Source organism: Nipponia nippon, unplaced genomic scaffold (assembly GCF_047370975.1).
Source record: "Nipponia nippon isolate SJK-2023a ecotype South Korea unplaced genomic scaffold, ASM4737097v1 scaffold_3, whole genome shotgun sequence".
Lineage (NCBI taxonomy): Eukaryota > Metazoa > Chordata > Aves > Pelecaniformes > Threskiornithidae > Nipponia > Nipponia nippon.
In genome coordinates, this window is record NW_028262347.1 from 65892217 (window position 1) to 65907615 (window position 15399).

The 15399-nt window shown below is 39.9% G+C and overlaps 1 protein-coding gene across 2 annotated transcripts in view; it reads left to right on the forward strand.

Annotated features, from left to right (window-relative positions):
- Positions 1-15399, forward strand: part of SLC13A4 (solute carrier family 13 member 4) — a 38399-nt gene that overhangs the window by 1521 nt on the left and 21479 nt on the right. For both annotated transcript variants that reach the window (XM_009473626.2, XM_087764679.1), the window contains exons 2-8: positions 5285-5413; positions 8012-8148; positions 8707-8888; positions 9639-9693; positions 11345-11384; positions 12032-12109; positions 13610-13800. In XM_009473626.2, coding sequence (XP_009471901.1) covers positions 5285-5413; positions 8012-8148; positions 8707-8888; positions 9639-9693; positions 11345-11384; positions 12032-12109; positions 13610-13800 — 812 coding nt within the window. The remainder of the gene's footprint in view (positions 1-5284; positions 5414-8011; positions 8149-8706; positions 8889-9638; positions 9694-11344; positions 11385-12031; positions 12110-13609; positions 13801-15399) is intronic.

The following is a 15399-nucleotide window of genomic DNA, read 5'->3' on the forward strand; positions in this document are numbered from 1 at the left end:
TTGCTACTTCATATAGATGGCGATATTTAACTCACCAAAATTTGCAATGTATTAAAAATTCTGCAGTTGGTGCTTCCATAGTGCTAGACATAAATCTGGCCAAATGATGCAGCAATTTCCATTCCTTCCTCTACCCTGCTAAAGATTAATTCTTCCTTCTAGTACCAGAGGATTTATGAATACTGCTACTTTATCAAATAGAAATGCAAAAGATTAGAAATTGTATAACAGTCTTGGAAAACAGAACTGTAGTATTTTGTTTGGAAAGAAAAACAGGATTCATAGAAAGGAAATATTCCTACACCACTGAACTGTATGTTGCACTTTGAATGAGTTTTCCTGCTCTGAGCTTCAATGTATATCTCAGCAGTCCTCTTACAGTAGTTTTCCATCTCTTCTCTCTCTCTCTCTGGAATGAATGGCAGACAACCATGCTCCTTCAGAGAACAGCAGGGCTCACCATTGCACAGAGGCTTGTTTTAAAAAAGGGTTTCATCTCCCCCAATGCCACTGGAAGGGTGACATAAGAACAGATACTCCCTGATATGCCCATATGTCACTGTAACTGCAGCATGCTCTATGTCCCTTAAGAACCTCTCCTAGGAAACGTGAGATTCACTGCTCTGAAATTTGTCACTCATATTTGCTCCCTACCAGATTCGGAGGCACAGGATGCAATAAGGAAACCCTTTAATAACCAAGGGAATTGTAATAGTATCGTATGGGTGCTGAAACAGCAATACTGTCAGTGAACTTCTGCAAGAATTGCTATTACCCAGTACAAGCTCCTCTGTGCTATTACTCTGCACCTCATGGTGTTGCTTTGCTGCAAAGTGATATGAAAAGCCATCAGATGATGTTTTACATCCACTTTGTATATACATGAATGATCACAGATGGTAAAGTATAGCAGTGAATCTGACACAGAGCTGGAAAAACGTTTATAATGCTATTAAGAAAATATCTACACCAAATAAACTCAGTTGACAATACATTATTCAAGTGGTTTAGTGTAGTATTTACTTTGTTACAACCCATTGACTATGATTATTTCTTAAACCTGAAGATAAATTTGTCACCTGCTGACTGACTTATATTTTCATTTATCAAACAATTATATTAGTTTTCTGTCTGTCTTATGGAGAATTACCAGGTGGTTTATATTTGCATTTCTGCAGCTTGCAACTTCTTTGATGATATCGGCACAACTCTGGAAATGTCAAAGGAGCATTACATGTGTAGTGGCAAGAGCAATCAAAGGGAGCACGAGGACTCAGAACTGTTTGTAGATATGGCTTATGGGAATCAAGTCCACAGCTTCTTTTCTATTATTTTGTGACAAGAAAGGGTTGGGTAAAAAATAAACCTGAGAAAATTTGCTTGAATTCTTCCCTTTCCAGAGTTTATACCTGAGCTATGACTTGTACAGCAGGTTTGAAACATGCGTAAGTGCCTTTCAGATCATGACATATACAGAAAAAAACACTGTGCTTTACAAACTGTGGGTCTTTTTCATTCTGTCCTTATTTCCTTCATTGTTAACAGTGGCATAGGAGCATTTTTGCCTTTTTTTTTTTTCTTCATCTTTATCCACCTTTTTTCATAAAATCACTGGTGATACCATAAAGCATGCCACATGAATTCAGTCAGTTGTGGGCAGGGTCTCCTATGACCACTGATCCTGTGGCCATGCTGAACCCGATCAAGGACATGTGGGTGACTCCTCAAAAGTCAGCAAGAGTTGCTGTAAGCTGTTAGACCTGCAGCATCACATGATGTTGACACCTTGACATGCCAAATCAGCAGAATGGACCCTACAGCACAGAACATGCTCTGAAGAGCCATGGACGGTGTACATTCATCTTTGTTTTTATTTACACAAGCTGAAGGGAGGGAATTATAGTGTGATCCCATCAGATCAAAGATGGTAGTCCAGAGGCTAGACTACCTCTTGTTTACACAGCTTAACCACACGCCTGCATGCAAGATATGCAATGCACATCCTTAAGTGGACGAATCTCCAACACAGAGTTTATTCTTCTTTTTAATCACTCTGAGATCCTCAGATGTTTTAGTTACAAAAGTTTTATGCATGACTCTTATTGTGGAATTTTTAGCCATGGCTTCCTTTTGGCTCCTCTTTTATTTTCCTCTAAGGGACGGACTGGAGATAGATGGTAGTCCCTCCAACCATCATGTTTTCCTATTCCCTGCTTCAAGCCCTGAGGTGGGCTTTACAGTAATTTTCAGCTGTACAACAAGAAGTGAGAAAGGTGAAACAGTTAAAATTATACAGCCATTACTTTAGTCCAGTACTTAGTAGCTCTGGTAACCATTAATTAAATATATAAACTGAGTTCAATTAAATAGAAAAGATTAATATAGTTTCTCTTGGAAATGAGCTGGTTTAAAGCACTGAGAAAATAAATAGAGAAAGCTGCTAGACAAGCAGATTAAGTTTTTAGTGGAGATTATCAAACTTGGCTTTCGTAGTACTTGCTACCTAGTTTTATACCACTTAAAAATGTGCTTTATTTTAGTTTTGTTTGTCGATTACAGCCTAGTGTATAGGAAACAGAAAGACTCAGTGTCCATCCCAGCTAGGTTTTGATAGAGATGCAACTTCCCTTTGTCCTGTTCCATTTCCACTATCAGCCTACTTTATTGCTACACACAGAGGAGCAATAGAAAATAACAATTTATGCTCAAAGAAATTAAAGAGAAGTATATTTTTGGAGTGAGAAAATAGTTTGGAATCAAGTTAGGATGAAAGTAATTTTATGAATTTTGGCAAAACATATCTCTTGGATCTTACATCTGTACTGCTTTAAAATAAAAATCAATGCTTCTTCATTAAAAGGCATTTTTCTCCTCAGACGACTGCTGGATGTCATACAGAGCCCATGCAACCATAGTAGTTTGTTAGCAGAAACTAATGAGTTAAAATATTTTAAAATGTGTCAAATAGTCACTAGGTCACAAAAATGACCTAGCTCTGCTCTCTATGGAATATTAGCCATGAAGTAAAATGTAGTTAAAGGTGACTGAGCAGCAAGTTGGCTAATGTTTACGAGCCAATCTATCAGCTCTGTGACTTTCATCTAAAATAGCCTTGTTTTCCTAGTAGAGATTACTAAAAATTTCTAATGCCTGTCGTCTCACTTTTAAATTATTTCCATTTTTAAGTCAAAATTATTTGTTTGTTTTTTTTACTGAGTGATCACTTGAAGTTGTTACAAACTGAACACCAGTCTTTGGAGTTTCAAACAGCATAGCAATTCCATTTTATAAAATGCATGCTCTATAATCCATTAATATTAAAAAAACCCCTCTGATCTCATCCATTCTAAGCCAACCTTCTCTATCCTCTCTTATCATTTTTTCTTGGTAGCAATGAAGCTACAACTGCCATACAATCTTTTATTGTAATATTTTCCTGAAGGACCTGATCATAGAGGACCAGTGAAACCTGTATTGGAGAGCTTAAAACCTAAAACACTCTTCTATAATAGTTAGGGAAGAGAAACAAATATGCATATTTCTGTATGGGTCAGAAGTTCAAATGTATTTGTCCATCCATAAAGGAATTATCCAGAGCGAAATTTCTCCAATAGCCTTTCAGATACTCTTTATAGTCTCTAAAGTCATTGGAGTTTATCTGATTCAAGGAAGTTATTTTTCCTGATAATCTTGTTTCAGTTATTTTGGTGGCCCTGCTTACGTGAATCAGAACTGTTTAATGTTACACTTTTCTGAAACAGGAGTCAGAGCAAGGTCTGGCAGCTAATTTAAACTCAAGCTTCTGAGTAAGCTTGGCTGCAGTTTTTAAGCAAGTAAGGGAAATGACACATAGCAATCTATTTCAACTTTTTCTCTGGGCTGTGTTCTGCCTGTTGTTACTATAAGCTGTACTAAAAAAGAGGAACAGCTGAATGTGGCTCTTTGTTAGGGGTAATGTAAAAAGCACATGTATAAACATGAATTTAAATGCAACATATTGATTCATTCTAGTGAATCCACATCCCTGTATAGTCTTACTTTAGACTGAACCATCACAAAACTGCTTCCAAAAAATGAAGTGTCATCCATGATCATTTATTTGGACGAGAATCTGTGAGGATTGCTTGTGTGACTTCTTGAAAGCTGCTTAATTTGGGAATCATCCAGTCAGGAAACAAAAGTAATGAAATTATATTTTAATGCACTCAAATAACATTTGTGAACAGTGAATTTTCTAAACAATAGCCATTGTAAGCTGTGAATCCATATGGCTTGATAAGTTTATACAGAACATCCAGTGAATAATAAAGAACAGGTAGATTTATAGGTAGTGTAAATCAGTGCAGACTTGCTAGCTTCCATAGAACTGCCAGTTAGACCCAGTACAGGATCTGGCTTCAAATTTGAGAAAAGGAAAAGAAAAACATTTTCCTGAGGGTAATTTCTGTAACTCCACTGAATGCCATAAAGAAAGACATATGCATATTAAAAATAGACCAGAATACTTTCTGGACTAGCTGTGTTTTCCTGTAAAAATATTCAGGAGATAACACCTTTCTCCGTCATATACCAGCTCTCCATGAATGCTCAGCTTGATGTTGTTGTGGCTTTCTCTACCAGAACCTTGGATAGCAGCAAATTTGTTTGATTAACTCTGTTAACCCATTGCTTCTAAGCCCTTCGGGTCTGTGGGCTTCTCCCAAGGGTATGTAGAAATCACCTGAGAAAATAAAAACAACTGACAAAAAATGTAGGTTTGCACACTGTTTAAAAAAAAACAGTCATTCAGAGCATTTCCCAAAAGAGCCACAATGTGGCTTTAGCCATGCTATGGCAAATGTGAACGTTCTCATCTGATCCTGAAAACTACGGGTTCCTGTTCTTGTACAATATTGGAGAGACAGCCATGTAGAAATACCAGCTCCACAGGCCCAATCTGAGGAGTTATGGTTGAGCATTTGGTAAATATTGGATTATGAAATTCAAATAAATCTGTAAACGCACTTGGAACCCTTATCTTGCTGATAAATACGTTCATTCCGATGTTTTGCCCTAGCTTATGTGCAAAAGCATTCATCAGCATCATCTTCTGGAACTGACCTTTTCTATGGTAGCCTAGATTCAGACCCAAACAGCTGTGCCTTAGGAGGTCCTTATGTGGTCCTTGTTGAGTTTTTTAAGTTCAAGCACCCTCAGTCTGATGAGTCCTATGAACGCATTCACAAAGGCTTCCACAGCAGGTGGTGTGGCAGTAACATGTAACCTCCATGCTTTCTCCTTACAGGAAGCCTCATGTGCCTACGTGCTGATCGTGACAGCTGTATACTGGGTCTCTGAAGCAGTACCTCTTGGTGCAGCAGCCTTAGTTCCTGCTTTCCTATACCCACTTTTTGGAGTCATGAAGTCCAGTGAGGTCAGACCAGTGTGCACTTTTTTATCATTTAATCTCCTACTCTCAGTTACTTATTTGAATAAAACTAATCTTAGTGGACTAGCAAGACTAAGAGGTGTGGGAGGAAGAAGTGTACAACCTGTAATGTGTAACTTGGGCCGACCATTCTTTCTCCTACTACATATAGGAACGGCTATATTAGCCAAGAGGGGTGTCCATCCTGTCAGCTACTGCATCACCACCAATTCCCAAAACCTATTGCATCAAAGAATCCCATCTTTCCCCTCCTCCAAAACCATGTAAACAGCGGTTATAGGATAAACTGTAACATTTCCTTCCAATTATATTTATTATAGATAATGTATAAGGCATGAGGCTACATATTCTAAAAACAGTTACCATTTCCTGTATAAGACTAGATAATTTTGTTATCCAGGTGAATGTCTAGTTCTTTTCCCCACTGTAATCTTAGTGCTGCCTTGTAGCCATGAGTTCTAAGGCAAAGGAGCAGCTGTACAAAAAAGACTCTTTGATTTGTTCTGAATTTGCTTATTTGAGTTTTTGGTGAATGTTATTTTCTCTCATGATATGCCAAGAATTTATTTTATTTCATCTACAGCTTCTTTTTCTTGTTGGTTTTTTTCTCTCTCTTTTTTTTGGGCTGAGAGGGCATCACACTTGATTTATAAGGACTAGAAATACAGATAAGAACAGAAAAGAATATATAGCAACCATAAAATTGTTGAATTTCTAACACAATCTGGCACTGGGCATGCCCATAAATGGATGGAGTCAAGCATGAACCAAGAGTTTTATGACCTGCCTTATTCCTCCCAATGGTATAACAACTGTGTAATATAATCAGGATCATTTCTATATCAACACAGTTAAATATTTTCACGATTTTTTTTTCCTAACATAAAGGTAAGGTAGTTAAGCATTTTCATTACAAAATTCTGCAGCATATTGGAGAAGGAAAATTTAAGGGCAGCCTGACAGAAATTCAATGTAATATCAAATTAAATGACAGTGGGACAACTACAGAGAATGTATTATTTGCTTTAGGAACAGAAATGAAACCTTGTATTTTAAAATAAACAACTCTGATGATGCTGCAGTATTTCCAGTCTGCTGGTCTGGAATGCCATAGAAACCCAGGGCTCTTGCCTAGCAGTTTAAGCTACAAATAACTCACAAGGGCTTAGGAACATGAGCCAGTGTGTCGTATGTGTGTATGTGTGTACTAACAAGAATATTAGTATTCACTTGTTTCTCCAAAATGACTGTGAAAGGAATAAAGGAAAACAACAGATGCTTTGTACTGCTGCCTTGATGGATTCTTTTCGTTCAGTTCAGGACCTTTTTTTAACAAGGTAGCAGGAAAATAAAGGAAGTTAATGAGAAAGAAACCAGTGGAAGAAAGCCAAAAAAGTGATATTTAAAAGTTCTGGCAAACAACTATGATGGCCAAGTCTATTTAGGTCACCATGGGGATTTGTTAAATGAATATAATTAAATACTTAACTTGCTGCAGCTTTCACAAGATAACATTAGTGTCATTCTTGCACTTTTATGGAGGAGTGTCAGTATAACTGAAGACAATGGAAAAAATAGTGCTTCTACTGATTTTAATTGTTTTAAAATGCTGGTACCTACATTTGGTTAGACGAGTACTTTTAAAGTGAAGAAACTATCGTTTTGGAAGAATATTCCAGCAACAGCTTGGGAATGGTTGCATCAGAATGAAATGAAAAAATTAACTAGACTCCAAGCATCTGTTTATAACTTTTCTTTTCTCCCATTTTGTTTGCTTTCACACGAGAGAGAGAAAGAATGTTTTTGTTTGCTTCATTTGTTATTTTTGCAGTCACTTCACAGAACATCTTCTCATATCTTAGCAAGCCACACATTCAAGAATGCTGCTTTGGAGGCCCATATGTGGTCTCTGAATTTTTTCCTAAGCCAGTCAATGATTTTTGCTCATCCCCTTTAAATTAAAGTTCTCTTTTTTGAAACTTTGCCCTATTTTCCTGATACAATGGAGATGGATTTCCATTGCGAAAAGTTCTGGCACAGGGTTTGTGGATCATCACAGCAATATCCCAGCCTTTCTTTATTGCATGCATGGAGCATATCCCAAAGGACTTTTCCTGAAGGTGTAGGTTCTAGGGATGCCACATTTTGCCCAACAGTTGAACAAGACATAAGAAATACAAACAAGATAGACAACGACAGCTCCAGAATGAAAAAGCAGATGAAGCATGTGAATTAACTGCTTTCAGTGCAGAGGGTTATCTGTGGCTGTTTAAGTCTGGGCCTAGCTGAGTATGATTAACTGGAGGCAGTGAACATCCTGCTCAAAGAAGTAAAATTTCTCTTGATCTCCTCAAAGCTGAGAAACCTACTAACAAGTGGATATAGAGACTTGTTACTTCTAAACACAACATGAAAGAGATTAAAGAGAACATTTTGACTTAAGAATTCTTCATTTTCTCCAGCTCCCTGTCATTTCTCTAGGGGGAAAAAATCCACAATACCATACTTGTCATTCAGCATGCTCTCTGTGTAGGGTAGTCACTGCTTTTTTAACTGACTATTTCCCCCTTGCCCTTAATGCAGGTGGCTGCTGAATATTTCAAGAACACGACTTTACTCCTCATGGGTGTGATTTGTGTGGCAGCTTCTGTAGAAAAGTGGAATCTCCACAAGCGAATTGCCCTGCGTATGGTCATGATGGCTGGAGCAAAGCCAGGCATGTGAGTGAAACTTTGACTTTGGGGTAGTCTGAGGCTGACAGCAGCAGCTTGAAAGAGCAAATAACAACTCTGACTTGCCCATCCATGGGCAAAAGCTTGCTTGGTTTGGGGCTCTTTTTCCTACCTACCTTTTCTTTCAGAGTTTGAGAGCTTTCAAATTTTCTCATCCTCTCTCTGCCACCTCTTACTCCTTGGCTTCTTGTCCCTTTGCTTTCTATTTTTTACTGATGCTGATTTTAGTCTCTCCATTTCTTCTTTGCCTGTTGTTTATCAAACGCAAAAGGATGCTTAAATCCTAGATATGCTGAAAAGCACTGTTTCTCACATCACATGCTGATTTCCATGTGGGGCAGCAAACAGCTTCCAATGATATATTGTCTTACGACGGTTCTCAGCACAAGGCAGCATTTTATCTGTGGTATATATCATGGTATTTTGGCACCCGCAAAAAGAAAAAGACCCAATGTAGTTATCAGTTGACTAATGAAATTGTTAGGCAAGGAGGCCTTTAATATTTCTGAAAGTGCCTCAAGAAAGTTTCCCTGTGTTGTACTACAGGTTGCTTCTTTGCTTTATGTGTTGCACCACGGTGCTTTCCATGTGGCTTTCCAACACATCCACCACAGCCATGGTGATGCCCATCGTGGAGGCAGTGCTCCAGGAGCTAGTGAATGCTGAGGAGGAGCACGAGGTCATCAGTACTGCAGGCAGCACCATTACTGAAGAAAACGAGCCAATAGGTATTTGCCAACATTGGCTATTCTTTTCTCGTTTATTAGTGACCGGACTTGTTGATACACATTATTCAGGTTCTATCGTGGTCAGAGCTGTCTGACTTGTACCGCCAAAGATGCTGGTCTGAACTCTTTCTTGTTGTGCTCTGTTATTTCTTTCAACAAATGAAAGAAAATTTCAAGATGTGATGGCAGAACTGGAGTTGAGAAACTATTTATGTTGAATTAGGACATGTATTGGAGTTTGTGTGTCATAAATTCTTAGGTCATAGGATTTTACAGGGTTGGAAGGAAATCTCCGAGAAGAAAGTAAAAGAAATGTAGAAGAGGCCCAAATTGTGCTCTGTGACAATGCCATGCTTGCCCATTCTACCCCTGCTCTTCTAGGCTGCCCAGGTCAGAGCAGGTGCCACAAAAAAAAAATTATAAGAGCTCTAAGTTTTTTTTTGTTCATTCTTTTCCAGAAAGAAAGGATTTGGGAAGAAAAGAATCTCTCTTTTCTTTCAATTCACAGATTCTAGGCTGAAAATCATGTCATCTAACCTTGCCTATTATATGTAGGTATGATAGTCTTAATTGCCAGAGGCATGTGATCAGGACAATATGACACAATAAAATGCTGCATAAGGGTCACAGAGTACCTGAGAGGGTGAGGACAAGCTTTCGTTTGCAGTAGCTTCTCCACGTTCAGTGGTGTAGCCTAGGGGCTCCACTCAGTTCTTACCCCAAGGGCTGCTTTCTCTTCCTTCATTGCAGGTCTCAGCGAAAAGCATGGCCAGCCTTCACTGGAGCTTATCTTCATCAATGAGGAGTAAGAATGAACCCTGTACATCACGACTGGAGATTTGAGCCCTACACAGGTTGCAATAAGATGAATCCAGGAATAGAGCCAGGAAGGGCAAGCGGAAGCTTACAAGTGAATGTTTTAGATGTGACTGACAAGGAAGGCTTATATGAGAAATGGGATTAATGTAATGGTCTGGATTTCACGAAAGCTTCCCAGGAAACATTTATTTTTTAGCATTATGGCCATTTCAGAGAGAAGGAAAATGTTTCTTTGGGTTTCAAAGATCTTCTTTTGAAGTCTGTGTTTGTGCTGTATAAGAGAGTGCTGTCCACAGATTTTTATTTCTGTTCCCCTGATGGAGAGGATCCAAGCACAGTGTGGAGTGTCCACAGGCCATATCCGGAGGAGAACACTTACAGAGGATTCCTAAGCAAACCCTGAATTGTCAAGAGCATTCAAGAGACACATGAGAGTGGGGTGGGGGGGACAACACCAAAAAAACCAGCCCTCCTCCCACCAAAACCTGTAAAATATTTCCTTTAATGTAGACAAAGTTCTTCAGAAATTTGAAACACTAACAGTTTCAACCAGGTCTCTATTTGGGGTAAAATCTAGTAAGGTGAAAAGGGCAAATCAAGGAAAGGACTAATTTCTTTATTAAATTATCAAATTAAGCAGCATTTCAAGATACTCAGGAGAATATACAAAGTCGTTGTCCTAAAACTGTGTTATAGGCTAAATCTTGAGGAGCATCTTCTTACAAGGTGTGAGAATAAATTGCACAATCCCTTCTTGAGCTCCTTCTATTTTGTTCACAATTGTTCAAAATAAAATAGAAACAAGTTCTTGTTATACCTTTAAAAATTACTTTAAAACAAGCATTATCATTCAAACAGCACATGTTGATGACTAAGTTAACTTGCAAGATCTAAATAGATTTCTCATTAGTCTGGAGACTATTGAGTTCTCCAATATTCCCTCTGTTGTTATCTCTTTTTATCCCAGCCATATTTTCTGTGCAGTATAGAATCAAATTTTCAGTCTGGCATTGTGCCATTAATCCCTTTAAGCCCTATTGAAGAGTATGTGTGGGATATTTCATAATAGAACTCTTATTAAAATAGCATTACTTGAAAAAGAGCTTGAAATTTGATGGGAAAAGTAGCACATCTTCTGGAATTAAATCTGTTTTCAGTGTCAAACTAAAAGTTCAGTGGATTTTTTGTATGGTCCACATGCCACACAGGACAGATTTTAGTGAAGGCTTTAATGTGGTACAGGTAGGTGCTCAGAAACACCATTGGAGAGGTGGTGGAGGAAGAACTTGAGTAGAACAAGACAGTGGTAGCATTGGAGTGCCCAGTGATTCACTCCACTGTGAATGGAGTCGATTCCTAGAATGGGGTATATACTACCTAGAATACATATTTTTTCTTTCATGGAGGTGGAACCCCATTGCTACACAGCTAGAGATAGACCTGTGACACATAATGACAACTCTTACGTATCTGGCCAAGATACCACATTAAGAGGTACTAGTAAATGCTATACTTCACAATTTCAGTAGGCACTAGTTCTCCTGCAGATGTTGCCTCTCCTACCCATGATGTGTGCCTTTTGAGGGAGCTGGGTGAACAGGCATTTTTAAAGTATATTTTCCTTTCTTTGTTTTTAGTGCTACCACTACTGACTTCAGCTCGTTGATGCACTCAAAGGTATTGTCATAGGTAGTATCTTCTGAGCTACACTGTCTGCTAATGCAGTAACCGTCAGAGCAGAGTCCACACAGCTCTGCAACAAACTGCTATTTCCTTTATTTCAAACAAGTAGTGGTTGTTGGCAGAGAGTGCGTATTGCAGAATGTCCTGCTTTGTATTTAACCTGTCAGCCCAAGTCAAGTTGGGGAACATTAGCTCTGTTATGTTTGTTGTACCTATTGCTGGAGATCCTGATATCCACTCAGCAAACTAACAATTCCATACGGTTTCTAGCAAGTTCAGATATGATCTTTTATTGTCTAGGTATTGCCAGCTTCTGCAGCTGAGACACCTCAGTTACTAGAACAACCTACACATATTACAAAGTCATAGTGTCTAGCAAGGGATCTGTTAGAGTCCCCTACATGGCAGAGGGAGAAAACCTAAAATTATTATAATCTGATTTTTAAGATCACTTTAAAATCAAATTGGGTGGCTGGGTTTTTTCCAGTGTAAAATTTATAGCTGAAATTTTAGTGGTGTTTTGTTTGGTTTTTTTTCCAAAAGCCCACTACCCATGACCTTTACAAAGCATCATCAATTCTAATCTAAGTGCCCCTAGGAACAGAAGAAAGGCTAATCCAAAGGCATTTGCCTCCCTACAGAGTATGAATGGTGTGCACATGATAGCCAACCCTATTGGAACGATGAAGTCTAAGAGCAATGGGCAGCACCTACCTCAGGTAAGGAGATGTTAGATTGGGGGGGGGTGAGGGAAAAGACAGATGTGAACATCGCCTACTCCCCATTGTTTCATATTTGTTCCTTGTAAGCAGTGTTACATGGAATCACTCTCCATCACCTTACAGCAGTCATGGCTTGTCCCTTTGCTAATTCTTGCTCCCATTTAGGTGCCCCCAGCACAGGTATTTTCAGAAGACCATCCCCCAATGTCCAGTACAATTCTTTTAGCTTTACATTCAGTAATGTGATTGCAAGTTTCCCTCCTTATTTAGCTGTTCTACCTACTTTATTTTTGCAAAGCCTCCTTGGAAAATAGCTCAACTCAAAAATAACAATCCCTGACACACGATATCCTACTCAGAACTAAAACAGCAGCAGGCATGGACCATTTAACTGTTCAGCCAGGTCATTAGGTGGTCTTAGTATCCACTTCCTTTTTGTCTTGCCAAATATCCACCCTCAAAATCCTCTATTACATCAGTCCATTCCAGGATTTCTACTTCTCTTAAGTGGAACCCAGAAGTGTTTGCTGTTTGGATGACAATTACGTAATATCTTAATGGTATAAGTTGATGTCCAGGAAAGATTAGACTAAAATGAACACATGAATTTGCATTCACAGTTCAAAAGAATCTGAGTGTATGTTTCCAGAAAGGGCTAATGTGCTCCTGATACTTAATTTCCTCTTATACCCATTTCCCATACACATTCAGTGGTTATTTTGTAACAAATATACTCACTTCACTTTTAACCTACAGGGATTTTAGCTAGGGTGCCCTCACGGTGATGATGAACCTATAGCATGACTGATTTTACCCAAATTCAAATTAATAAATTTAACGAATCTATCTGAACCACTTGCTGCCTTTTTCCTGATCCTGAATTACAGCTTTGTGTTGCATGTGAAGTGCCTTGAAGTACTGTACCTTTTTTTCCAGTATAAGCACTCGATTTACCAACATGGAGACTTTCCTGTCACTGCTAAGAAAGCTTCTTTTGGAGCAATATTTTCCCACAGTTTTTTCTTCCATATTCCCATTGCCCAGCCTTTTTCATGCCATTTCTGAGACCCTAGCACTCCATTCCTAATTAGAGGCCCTGAGCTAGTATAAGCGCAAAAAGTCCACCAAGCATTTGTCTGGTTGCTGCTCATAAGCCTCAAGGATTACAGATTCCTACTGCTGCAGTGCTGGCATCCCGCCCCTGCAGCCTGCAAAGGCTTTTGGTATCCCACTGAGATTCCAGTCAGAACTGGAGCTGGCCCAAACCATAGCCAGAAGTCCGATTATGGTTTGTCCTACATTTCTGCCACAAACCAGGCAATTTCAGGTCCCTGGACAGGTTTCTAGTTCTGATCCCAGTTAATCCCTGTGGAGAAAAAACTGCCCCCTCTTAGGCAAACCTGTTGTTTTTCCTGGACCGGTATCACCATGGCATTGGAGCAACTTGGGCTGCTGTTCTGATCAACTGCTTTGTTTGGTGAATGTATCCCCTCACAGGCTCAGATACTGGTCCTGCCTCCTAAGCCCTCAGAACTGGGCCTGAGCACTAAGTACCGGTATCAGACCAGACATGACCACATGGTCTGTAAATGCCTCTCACTGAGTATCTCCTACGCGGCAACCATTGGAGGACTGACAACCATCATAGGTACCTCCACTAGCCTCATATTCTTAGAGCACTTCAACAAGTAAGTGATATTGTGGTTGTGTGAGAACAGTGGTTGGGTCATTATCATCTCTGTGGCTTTCCCCATGGGTTATTTACTACCTGAAGGAACCCTTGTAAGTCTCTCTGAAGGCAATTTTGTTTCTTCCTCTACTCTAATGCTATTACTAATGGTTAATTGTTGAAAGGGGGACACTAAGTTAAATACATATCCATGTCTTTCTCCCATGCAAAATAAAAATTCCTTAGTATGTGGTAACATTTAAGTTTCTTCAGCATCTTCTTTTGATTTCACAAACTGGTTACCATGAAGGCAGCAGGTACCCTGGAAAAGTAAAAACTAAAGCCATGAAGGTATAGCAAAGAAGACAAAGAGAAATACTCACAAAAGAAGAAATGTCATAAAATCAGCTTCAAGTTATTCTATGGGTTCTTAGAAAGTGAGTTCTTATGGTGAACCTAGAGGCATCACTAGTGGTACATGGGATGCTCAACATGTAGTGAAAAAATAGAGTCATAGAATGACAGAATGGTTTGGGTTGGAAGGGACCTTAAAGATCATCTAGTTCCACCCCCCTGCCATGGGCAGAGACACCTTCCACAAGATCAGGTTGCTCAAAGCCCCATCCAACCTGGCCTTGAACACTTCCAGGGACAGGGCATCCTCAACTTCGCTGGGCAACCTGTTCCACTCTCACCACCCTCGCAGTGAAGAATTTAATTCCTTTAATCTAAATCTTTTCTTGTTGCCCTTGATTTCCCTGGCCAGATTTAATTCTATCAGGGCTTTAGCTTTCCTAACCTTTTCCCTGGCTGCTCAGACAATTTCTCTGTGTACCTCCCATTCTACCTGTCCTTGCTTCCACCCTCTGTAGGCTTCCTTTTTGTGTTTGATTTTGTCCAGGAGCTCCTCATTCATCCATGCAGGCCTCTTGGTGTTTTTCCCTGACTACTTTGTTGGGATGCCTCACTCCTGAGCTTAGAGGAGGTGATCACTGAATATTAACCAGCTTTCTTGGGCACCTCTTCCCTCCAGGTTTTATCCCTGGTACTCTACCAAGCAGATCCCTGAAGAGGCCAAAGTCCACTCTCCTGAAGTCCAGGGTAGTGAGCTTGCTGTGCGTCCTCCTCAGTGCCCTAAGGATCTTGAACTCCACCATTTCATGGTCACTACAGCCAAGGCTGCCCTTGAGCTTCCCATTCCCCACCAGCCCCTCCTTGTTGGTGAGAACAAGGTCCAGCATATCACCTCTTTTCATTGGCTCCTCTATCACTTGGAGAAGGAAGTTATCATCAACGCATTCCAGGAACCTCACGGATTGCTTATGTCCTGCTGTGTTGTCCCTCCAACGGATATTGGGGTGGTTGAAGTCCCCCATGAGGACCAGGGCTTGTGAATGTGAAGCTGCTCCTACCTGTCTGTAGAGGACCTCATTGGCTCGGTCTTCCTGGTCTGGTGGCCTATAGCAGACCCTCAGTATAATGTCACCTGTCCCTGCCCTCCCTTTAATCCTGACCCATAAGCTCTCAGACAGCTACTCATCCATCCCCAGGCAGAGCTCCGTACACTCCAGCTTGTCATTGACATAGAGGGTGACACCCCCTCCTCATCTCCCCTGCC